The sequence below is a fragment of the Taudactylus pleione genome, unplaced genomic scaffold, assembly GCF_031769625.1.
Source record: "Taudactylus pleione unplaced genomic scaffold, aTauple2 ptg000484l, whole genome shotgun sequence".
Classification (NCBI taxonomy): domain Eukaryota; kingdom Metazoa; phylum Chordata; class Amphibia; order Anura; family Myobatrachidae; genus Taudactylus; species Taudactylus pleione.
This window is the reverse complement of record NW_028284886.1, coordinates 2,593,885-2,605,037: the sequence shown is the minus strand read 5'-3', so window position 1 is coordinate 2,605,037 and position 11,153 is coordinate 2,593,885. Positions and strand designations below refer to the sequence as shown.

At 46.9% G+C, this 11,153-nt stretch overlaps 2 protein-coding genes across 2 annotated transcripts in view; one reads left to right on the top strand and one right to left on the bottom strand.

Annotated features, from left to right (window-relative positions):
• The first annotated feature begins 539 nt into the window (after nucleotides 1-539).
• Nucleotides 540-7,389, top strand: LOC148502752 (L-fucose dehydrogenase-like). Its single transcript, XM_088449389.1, has 6 exons — nucleotides 540-660; nucleotides 888-995; nucleotides 1,345-1,484; nucleotides 2,811-2,907; nucleotides 3,272-3,396; nucleotides 6,096-7,389. The coding sequence occupies exons 1-6, from the start codon at nucleotides 576-578 to the stop codon at nucleotides 6,270-6,272; spliced, it is 732 nt and encodes a 243-aa protein (XP_088305515.1). The 5' UTR covers nucleotides 540-575; the 3' UTR covers nucleotides 6,273-7,389.
• Nucleotides 7,390-8,890: 1,501 nt separating this feature from the next.
• VPS9D1 (VPS9 domain containing 1) overlaps nucleotides 8,891-11,153 on the bottom strand; it is a 41,207-nt gene continuing 38,944 nt past the window's right edge. The window contains exon 15 of the mRNA XM_088449424.1: nucleotides 8,891-10,085. Within this exon, the coding sequence (XP_088305550.1) occupies nucleotides 9,980-10,085 (106 nt within the window). The 3' untranslated portion in view covers nucleotides 8,891-9,979. The remainder of the gene's footprint in view (nucleotides 10,086-11,153) is intronic.

Below are 11,153 nucleotides of genomic sequence, written 5' to 3'. Positions count from 1 at the left end.
CCCAGTATATTCAAGTCCAGTGAGTGATTTCAGCTTTAGCTGGTCCTGTAATGACAGATATAATAGTTAAAAGACAATTGCTACCTGCAGGGGGCGCTCCCTGACAAGAAACACAGCCTAATGTTTATTTCTCTATTTACTGCACTAGAAATTTCAGCTAAATCTACACTATAAGAGGCACAAGAGTTTATCCATGAGATATTCACCCTTATTTTTTATTAAAAAAATGTTGATTGAAAATCTAAACATGTCAGCAGGGAAATCTGGATATTCCATAATTGTCTAAAGACTGCTCCACAGAGCTTGCAATCAAATTTTATCTATGCCTAAACAGTTTAAATAATTGTTACAGTCACTTGCTAACTATGCCTATTGATAAATGGTGAGGAGGAGAATAAGAGGGAGGGTGGGATCTGGCTTGTTTTAGGGGGGGTCATTGGGGTTGGTAAGAGAGATTTTGGGGAGGGACCATGTACAGCTCACTATTAATATTGGGTCTGTATAGCTGATCTCTCTGCTTGCTCTGCGTTGGGCTTCCTGCCTCTGTCTGGGAAGTCTGTGTACAGTCGGTCACAATGTCCTCCTCGCAAAGACTGGTTTTGGTTCTTGGGGGCGCTGGCACGGTTGGATCAGGGATTGTGAAATGTCTTCTGGAAAAAGGTAAGAAAGACAGCATGGCGATAGGTAGTACTTGGCGAGCGCCCACCGATCTGGCCATAGGCGACAGTGTTGGGGGGACAGAGACGAATTCACAAACATGGGCAGCATTTGGCCAGGCAGTTTACTTGGACCATCTGCGTATTCGCTATTGTGTTTGTATTAAATCTGGTATTGATCTTTAGAGCACATTGTGACCCCGATATGATTCCTAATCCTCTTTGTGGCAGGGTTCCAGGTAGCTGTGATCTCTAGGGACAATTCCCGCTTGGAGAAGCTGATAAGTTTTGTGCCAGGAACCCACAGAGACAACCTTCTTACCCTGCTCGGAGATGTGGGTAAGAGATGGGGAGTAGAAGCCAAGGGACAATGTACCACTGGTGCCAACCTTTCTTGTGTTATGTACATTATGTGTATAAAAGGGAATAGAACTCTGAACCGCATCTTACAATACAATATTTTGTTAATGCACATTTCCCTGGCAGTTTCCCTGGGTCTAAGCTTTCCTACAGTATTTCATCCACCTTATGGCGCATCTGTTCCCCACGGTCAGATGATAGAGGACTTCCATCGCTGCTTCTCAGTGATAGGAATTATACTGTGATCTCTTCCCCTGTCTGTACTATACTGGGGGTGCCTGCGGAGCTGTCTGGCTATTTCACCCGTCTGTATTTGGGTTTTGTGCAGGCTCCGAGGAGGGGGCGCAGCAGGCGGCAGCTGCTCTGATCAGCCGAGTGGGAAAGGTGACAGATGTGGTGTCCTCGCTGGGGTTCAGCTGGTGGCAAGGAGGTCCACCCCACACGCAGTCATTGCTGGAGCTGCAGAGGGTAAGGTGGTAACACGCCGATAACAGAGTCAGCACATAGTGCACCTATGGCAATAGTCCTGTCTTGAGTCATGAAAAGTAAGCTGGTATTGACCATAACATCAGAGGAGTACTGTGAGTACTGAGCGTTCATAGCACAGCATGCCAGCGGCTTCACCTTACAATTTAAGGAGCTAATTCAGACCCGCTCGCATGATGCGATCGCTCGCAGGCAAAAAGTGGCCGGATAGTTAAATTACGCGCTCGCACTGCGTCGCGTGATGACGCCAACTGTGTGTTAGTGAGCTACGGCAAAGTGCGCTCGCAAGTGTCTGAAGGCGCCCCCTTGCCACTTGCAACACACGTCATCTCCGGGAAATGAAGGATTAATCGGGACCATCAAGAGCCATCGGAGCTGCTCGCAGCCCTTGGGGTTGCCTTTCCCCGCCGCAAGCACTGCGATCAGTGCGGGCTGAAATACATGCAGGTGACGTGTACCATGATGCTACATTGCTAATTATGCACGCCCTTTAAACGGCGTTTTGGTGGCCTGACACGCCTGCGTTTGCACATCCACTACCCCGTTCACAAGCACCTTCCCCTGTTACCACCCACAAACTGCGCTGTCTGTCACTCAAAGCAGCGACCTGATAGTGGCTTACGAGCAACCAAAATCAGATCGCAACGAATGGCCTGCGCATGCGCACTGCGAATTATATGCATGTGCAGATTGGCAAAATCCGCTAACAGCAAGCGATCGCAACTAAGCTAGCGGGTCTGAATCAGGTCCTAAGTGAGAGAAGACACTTGCAGAAAGGAGAGGCACATTGGGAGATGGGACATCCAGGACATAGAGTGCAGTCACATAATATGGTTTATAAGGGAGCCAGCTCTGCAGGCGATCAGAATGAATAATAAGATGCCAGGAACTCACTCTAGAGCAGAGGTTCCCAAACTCCGACCATTACAGTTCACGGTTTAAGAATATCCATGCTTGAGCACAGGTGACTTCATTAGAACCTCAGTCAATTTGATTTAACCATCTAGAGTCAAGCATGGATATCCTTAAAACCTGGACTGTAACTCTGAGTACCCTGGTCAATGTTTTGACAAAGGCGATTACATCTTGGAAAGTAAGATTGTGCCAATCATAAATCCCTTACCACAGCAGAACGCCATTGTTTTTGTCCCTGTCCTGGTAATCCTACTCACACACTAGGTTTGGGGGTAGGTGTAGGGGCATCTGCAGCAGGGTAACAGGACGTCATTACACTGGTTTCAAGGTCCAAAAGTCTAATAGACATCGAGCAAAAGAGAATATGTTTTTGCCTTCATATGTCCTGTATAGGTGCTGGAAACACTTCTCCTCAGTACATTCACCTCCTGGAAGGCCTTCTTCCCACTGGTAAAGGATAACCCAAGTGGCACATACACATTTATCACAGGTAAGGTGACTTATCAGCATTAAGGGGTCTATGTACTAAGCCTTGGAGAGAGATAAAGTACCAACCAATCAGCTCCTAACTGTCATGTTACAGGCTGTGTTTGAAAAATGTCAGTTAGGAGTTGATTGGTTGGTACTTTATCCCCATCCACTTTATCTCTCTCCAAAGCTAGTATATAGACCCCCCAGGTATCTTATTAAACTATTTGTCTACTGCAGTAAGACTAGAACCAGCTATTGTTCTCCCGTTGCCAGTAGAGTCACATGATACACACCCTGCCATATATTTATCATCTACCGCCCCATCACTTATAAACCCCTAATGCTGTGCCAATGTTTGTCTGAAGTTTATTACATCACCACAGGGGGCGCCGGTGAACGCTTACTTATGCCTGGTACGGGGTTCCTGACTCTGGGGGCGGCTGGGGCTCTGGCGTTTTCCCAGGTGGTCCGTGAGGAGTATCCTGATGTTGCTTGTAAACTAAACGAGGTTTGTGACATAATGGATGATATTATAATGGAGGTGAAGGAGAAGAGGGACTGAAGTGGACTAAGGGCCAAGACTCAGATATATATATATATATATATATATACGGTACTGCGCAGCCGCAGGGAAGTGCCTGAGCAATACCGTGCAGCTAATATGCTAAGGCAGCAGGAGGCGCCCGCGGGTAAAAAGACGCCTCCAGCCGGCATCTCAGGTCCGAGTGCTGCATCCGAAGATGCAGAATCGGATCAACATTGTGACCATTGGTTGCAATGTTTCCGGTATCGGCCACCAGAGTAATCTGCATTCTCCGATCCTGGCCTTGGCACACCCAGCAAACAGGAATGACACACAGGCTGGCACCTCCCCCTCCTCGCCCCCAAACGGCCGCAACATGGCAATCATGGTACGGCTTGGGGGCACTGCGTGCGATCACGCAGTATTCATTCTGCACATGCACAGAACGGGCCCTGCGCCTGCGCTCCACCGTCGGAAATCAGGCCCTAAATTGGATTCTTTAAAGGCCTGATCAGAGATGGACGCTAATGCGATCACAGCTCCGAAAATATTCTAATGGTTCCAAAGATCACCCGAGCATAGGGACGCCCACCGCTGCGTATGACGTCGCTTACCTGCGTAAATATCGGTAACATCGACGCACATCGAGCAGCCACTTTGCCCTTGCGGCAATGGTCTGACCACACAGAGGGCTCTCATGCTGCGTGTGCACTCGCATTGGCTAATTTATGCACGCCCATGTAACTGCGTTCAAACGTACAGACGCGCCTGTGTGTTTTCCTGACCACCCCTAAACGCTGACAACCTGTCACTCACTTTGCAATGGATTTCTCTGCGCATCCGTAAACGGAATGCAATCGCTGCACACACGTGGTGCGGATTATACGCAGGCGCAATGGGCAAACAATCGCTCGATCTACGTAAATATCGCCATTGCTTAAATCTTAGATTCTGTCCCTAAGTCACTATGGGCCAAATTCAGAATTATGAGTAAGAGCAAAAACAAAAAAAGAGAGCAATTTGCACCCTGGTAAAACCGAGGCAGGTGCAAGCCTACAGGGTCTACAGTAAGTCCCAGGTGTAAGCCTACAGGGTCTACAGAAAGTCAGAGGTGCAAGCCTACAGGGTCTACAGCAAGTCCCAGGTGTAAGCCTACATGGTCTACAGTAAGTTCCAGGTGTAAGCCTACAGGGTCTACAGCAAGTCCCAGGTGTAAGCCCACAGGGTCTTCAGCAAGTCCCAGGGGTAAGCCTACAGGGACTACAGCAAGTCCCAGGTGTAAGCCTACAGGGTCTTCAGCAAGTCTCAGGTGTAAGCCTACAGGGACTACAGCAAGTCCGAGGTGTAAACCTACAGGGTCTACAGCAAATCCCAGGTGTAAGCCTACAGGGTCTACAGCAAGTCCCAGGTGCAAGCCTACAGGGACTACAGCAAGTCCCAGGTGCAAGCCTACAGGGAGTACAGCAAGTCCCAGGTGCAAGCCTACAGGGAGTACAGCAAGTCCCAGGTGTAAGCCTACAGGGTCTTCAGCAAGTCCCAGGTGTAAGGCTACAGGGTCTTCAGCAAGTCCCAGGTGTAAGGCTACAGGGTCTTCAGCAAGTCCCAGGTGTAAGCCTACAGGGACTACAGCAAGTCCCAGGTGTAAGCCTACAGGGTCTACAGCAAGTCCCAGGTGTAAGCCTACAGGGTCTACAGCAAGTCCCAGGTGTAAGCCTACAGGGACTACAGCAAGTCCGAGGTGTAAGCCTACAGGGACTACAGCAAGTCCGAGGTGTAAGCCTACAGGGACTACAGCAAGTCCGAGGTGTTAGCCTACAGGGACTACAGCAAGTCCGAGGTGTAAGCCTACAGGGACTACAGCAAGTCCGAGGTGTAAGCCTACAGGGACTACAGCAAGTCCGAGGTGTAAGCCTACAGGGTGTACAGCAAGTCCAAGGTGTAAGCCTACAGGGTCTACAGTAAGTCCCAGGTGTAAGCCTACAGGGTCTACAGTAAGTCCCAGGTGCAAGCCTACAGGGTCTACAGTAAGTCCCAGGTGCAAGCCTACAGGGTCTACAGTAAGTCCCAGGTGTAAGCCTACAGGGTCTACAGTAAGTCCCAGGTGTAAGCCTACAGGGTCTACAGCAAGTCCCAGGTGTAAACCTACAGGGACTACAGCAAGTCCGAGGTGTAAGCCTACAGGGTCTACAGCAAGTCCCAGGTGTAAACCTACAGGGACTACAGCAAGTCCGAGGTGTAAGCCTACAGGGTCTACAGTAAGTCCCAGGTGTAAGCTGGGGTAATTGTAAGCCCCAAAACTAATGATAACAGTTGCAGCTGCGGATGGAAAAATAGTGGGCGGCGTGACCATATGGATAAAGATAGAAGGATGTTCGCATTAGCATATGGTACGACAGTATATACGGCTGCCATGGACGTCTGCAGTTTGCGGCAACCATTAAATAATCTTTTCCTATGAGAGATGTATCAAAGCATAGCGAGATAAAGTGGAGAAATTGACCATAGCAGCCAATCAGCTTTTAACTGTCATTTTGTAGACTGTACTAGAGAAATGATAGCTAGGAGTTGATTGGTTGCTATGATAGGCAATTTCTCCACTCTATCACTCTTGAAGGTTTGGCCCATCTCCCACTATTCCTCCAACAGAAGTCTTACTTAGGTTTCTTCTTTCTTTCCACTCACAGGTAAAAATCAATATGGGAGTGGCCCTGCCGGAGCGCCTCGGGCCAGGGTACGTGAGTCACTTAGAGGTGGGGGAGGCAATCGCTTCGCTAGTGGAAAAGAGGCGAGTGTCCCACTCAGTCCTGTGTGCCAACTCCACCACTGACCTCAAGACTCTTATCTTGGAAGGGAAGCTGTGAGCTTCGGGGCAGGTCCTGGTGTATAAACCTCTGGCACCCACCCTTCGTATACCGTGACAACCCCAATCACTGACCGTGCGCACATCTCCATTACTCAACATCCTGCCTGGACCACAAGCAGCATCAACAGGCACTTCACAAACCCAACCAGAGCTTCACTATACCACCACCTTCCACCTTCTGGTAATCATAAATAACTAATACTATAGCGCATAACATAGATCTACTTGGCTCAGAGTTTAAGCTTCAACTCATTGTGGAACCAAAACAAGATATTTCTCCTGGCAGGGCAGCAGTGTTTCAAACCAGTTTCTTGACTTGTGGAACTTAACTGAACGATCCGTTGAGGAATATCTCTAAGCCATTACTAGTCAGCCCTAACTATACTCATCTCTGGACGTACTGTGTACTAAATATCAATGTTAGAATTTTTTTTGTGTTTGTTTTGTAGCATTTTCCACACACTATTTATAAGTTCAGCCTGGACTTGCAGCCTGTATACCGGACAATCGAGTTGTGGATTGGCCTTTGTGTAGGCATTTAATAATATTTAGAAGCCATTCCACGACCCGCTGCTATAATCTCTTGACCTCTCCCACAGAGAGGCCTCATCTTTACCAGTCTCATCTCAGATGGATTATTCTGTGTCCCTAAAAACATACAAAGTAAAAAGTCACACTTCTCAATAAATATGTTACATGTCACGTGTACTTCCAGCGGTGTTACGGAGTTAGATAGTCTGTTTATTTGAGCCGTGATAGACTGCCCTGAAAGCCTCTGGTTGCTGTAGAATTCTGATGCATGGCAGTGCATGCTGGGACTTGTAGTCACAAAATAGAGCTGCAGGTCCTCTGAGTCTGCTTTAGATATGACTTCTATACCGAAAATTGTTTGGAGACTGGATGGGAATAAAATGAACAGCGACAGGAGATTTGTCAGAGTTTGGTTTTAGTGAGCCCCTCACCTGCCTCATCGCTCCCATCAGTCTGCAACCACAGCCTGGCCGGGAAAAAATTTGTACTTCACACACTGTACTCAGATCCAGGGGTATATTTCCGAAAGGTCGATTTTGTTCGAATTAAAATTGATTACAATCAATCGACATTGATGTTATGGTTCCGGGGCTAAATCACACATTCACTAACAGAAAATGTTTGATTTGGTTTTATAAGTATTAGTAAATGTGTGATTTAGCCCCAGAAGCACAACATCGATGTTGATTGATTTTAAATCGACCTTTAGTATATATACCTCTCAGTGTCTCTTCTAGAAGTCAGGATATATTGGATAAAAAAAAAAAAATTATATACCTTCATGTAGAGAAATGTATAAACCTATTAAATATATGTAGAAACCATGTACCCTTTTCAATGTACTTTTGCGAATTGAAAGTTTCTGACTTAATGAGAGTCTCAGCTATGGGACACATTCATTATTAATTGGAGAATGAAATGCACCAGGTGGGTACTACAGCCCTCTCTAGAGGTAACTAATCCTATAGCATAGAGCAGTGGTTCTCAAACTCAGGGCCTGATTCAGAGCCGCTCGTTCGCTATGAGCGATGTTCGCACAACTGCGCTTGCGTATGGGTCGTAATGCGCATGCGCAAACCAATCATTGTGGTCGGAAATCGTGCACTCGCAAAACAGCGAGGGGCTGCTAATTTGATTGACAGAATGTACCGTTTGTGGGTGGTAACAGGGGAAGGTGCTTGAAAACGGGGGAGTGGAGATCCGAATGCAGGCGTGCCTAACGGTAAAAAGGGTGTTTAATAGGAGTGCATAATTAGTAAAGGAGAGTCATCGACCACGTCACTTGGTTGTCTTTTACCCTGAACTGCTCGCAGTAATAGATCACGTGTGATGCGAACGGTAAAGGGGCGTCTTTACAAAATAGCGAGCGCATTTTTCGCTCGCTCAGACATAGAGGCATCAACAAACCGCAATGAGCGAGCGCTCAATTTAAATAGCCGGCCCCTTTTTTGGAACGACCGTGCGCAAATAGCGTCCGGCTCTGAATCAGGCCCTCGGTCCTCAGGACCCACTCAGGTCATGTTTTCCAGGTCACCCAGCAGGTGCACAGGTGTAGTCATTACTCTCTGACACATTTTTAAAAGATCCACAGGTGGAGCTAATTATTTCACTTGTGATTCTGTGAGGAGACCTGGAAAACATGCACTGTTTGGGGTCCCGAGGACCGAGTTTGAGAATTTAGCAGTGTGGATATGAGGGGACTAAGGATATCCCTGAATCAGGATATGCTTCACATACCGCTTATCACCCGTGATACTGATAGATGCTCTTATTCTGTCTTACTACCCTAGGAATAAACATGTAAGTGGATCCTGCTTAAGAACAGAGGAATTACTATGGGTGCCAGATAAAATATCGAAATTCACATAATTTCACAATGTGGCAGAACCCCCCACACCCTATAAAACAATACTTCCAGATATAGTAATGCAAACTTTCCTTAGACAAGAACAAAATAGTTCCTAATGCCCTAAAAAGTCTCAGCAGGAAGGAACCCATGGAATGTTCCCAAATAGTTCTATTGTCTTGTTGCTAAACACTGAGAAATTCTGAAATCCTTCATAAGAGAAAAAAGAAAATCACAAATAGTAAAAGAAATAAGTTTATTACAAGGACAAAAGTAACAAGCAGGCTCTCCAAGAACCTCATTCTTGAGAAAGGCAACACATAAGATCTCGAGAGTTTGTGGTACTACTAGTCCCAACAAGCCAGGACTTGCAATTCCACATGAGCCTGATAGCCGGAGGTTGCCCTGTTCATGCCCTAGACACCAAATTGAAGCAAAAATATAAATATTGTAGTGCTGTAGAGCTTTTACTTAAAACAGCTCTGGTAACGCATGTAATCATTACTAAATAATCATTATTAGTTGCTATTGTGTCCTTGTGACTTGCTAGCATCTTCAGAGTATGTCCAAGCTGGGTTCCGGACTGTAGATAGACAGTAAAAAGGTTGACACCAGATGTTAGACAGTCAATTGGTCGACAGTGACAAAAGGTAGACACACTAAAGGTCAACATGTAAGAAGGTCGACATGGTCAAAAGGTCGACACAGAAATGGATAACATGATTTTTTTTTTCTTTAGGGTTAGGCACTTGTCAGGCACATACCCCGACGTTTAGGGTTAGGCACTAGGAGGGAGGGTTAGGGTGCAGATTAGGGCTAGAAAAAAATAAATGTGTCGACCATTTTTTGTATGTGTCGACCTATTGACAATGTGTACATGTCGACCTTCTTACAAGTCGACCATTTGACTGTCTAACATATGTTGTCTACTGTATCTAGACACTGTCGACCTTTTTACTGTCCATCTCTTAATCCACAGCAGCCCAAGCTAACCCATTATAAAGCTCAGTGCCAGGGCAGTCCCATTATTATAGCAGTCTCAGCATATACAGCAGAGCGTGTAATGTAGGTGATCACAGCAGCCCCCGGTGTGGAAATGCTGAGATTCTAGAATGTATACTAAGTTTGTAAGTATACCTATGTATCAGACTCACGGACATGATCAAATGCATTGTATATGGAAATTAAATGAGTATTTATACTTTTTCTATTTCACATTTGCGGGTTTCAGACCAGCAGTTTCAGAATATCTTTATTTACAGAGATAAGGTGCCTAATACAGTTAGAATAGTCCACAGGACAGATGCAGCTGTAACATAAATAGTATTTTATCCTTCGGCAGTGAGAGGTGACAGCGGTACAGGAAGTGTCGCCAGATAGGCCAATGCGCTCTGCAGGGATGTCAGACAGTATCCCTCTTCTCCAATCAGAGAGCTGGGAAACAAAAGAAGGGGAAATGATGGTTAATGCTTCTCAAGTGATAATATAGACATTGAATAAAGGAGCTCTGTACAGACAGGTCAGCCAGTTTGCCGGGTGTGGTAAGTATTACCGCCGGACGCATGACCGGCAGTACAAATCCCGACAGCGGCTGCCCGGCAAGGGTGAAAATCCTGATTGTCCTAAGGTAAGTATCGCTAACCTAATTCCCTACCCTAACCCTCCCTTAGGGGTGCCTAACCCTAACCTCCCCCCCCCAAGTGCCTAACTCTAATCCCCCCTGTAAGTGCCTAAACCTAACCCCCCCCCTTCCCCGCCGCCTAAAACAAGAGATATGGTAAGAACTTACCTTTTGTTATCTCTGTTTCTACGAAGTCCACAGGGTTGACCTTGGGGTATAAGTTGGGAACCAAACCCGGGCACCACGCAGTTAAAGCTTTTAGCTCCCAGGATGCCCTTGGGTCCACTCTCCCTATAACCCCACCCCCCAAGCCAGAGGCACCTCAGTTTGTAAGTAGCCAAAGGCCGGAGGAGGAGAGAAAAAGAGAGAGAAAACTGGAACACTCAATAACCATACTCACAGAAATGGGAGACGGAAAACCGGTGACCAGCCACACAGCCCATATGAAGCAAGGTGCGTCAGGGCGGGCACCCTGTGGACCCTATGGACTTTGTAGAAACAGAGATAACAAAGGTAATTTCTTACCATATCTCTTGTTTTCTACTTCAGGGTCCACAGGGCTGACCTTGGGGATGTCCCAAAGCAGTTCAACCAAGGGTGGGGACGCTCCTGTGCTGAGAGGACAATCCGTAGCCAAAAAGGAAGCATCCTGAGAGACAAAGGAAACCAATGCCTAGAACCTTAAAAAGGTGTGGACAGAAGACCACGTGGCCGCCGAGTAAGGCGCCACAGCGAGCCGCCCACAAGGGTTACATGGCCCGAGAAAAAACAAGCATCAACAACAGAAAGGCCTACCCCTGGGTAGGCCCCTGAAGAAGACATACGAGGCCATCCAGCCAACATCTGGCTATAGGCCGGCCATCCGTTCCTGTTAAAACCAG

What these genes read in the sequence shown, in the direction of transcription:
- LOC148502752 (XM_088449389.1), top strand. Translation starts at nt 576, where the DNA reads ATGTCCTCCTCGCAAAGACTGGTTTTGGTTCTTGGGGGCGCTGGCACG. An exon ending in TACCCTGCTCGGAGATGTGG is followed by an intron (nt 996 to 1,344) that starts GTAAGAGATGGG and finishes GGTTTTGTGCAG; the next exon opens with GCTCCGAGGAGGGGGCGCAG. An exon ending in CATTGCTGGAGCTGCAGAGG is followed by an intron (nt 1,485 to 2,810) that starts GTAAGGTGGTAA and finishes TGTCCTGTATAG; the next exon opens with GTGCTGGAAACACTTCTCCT.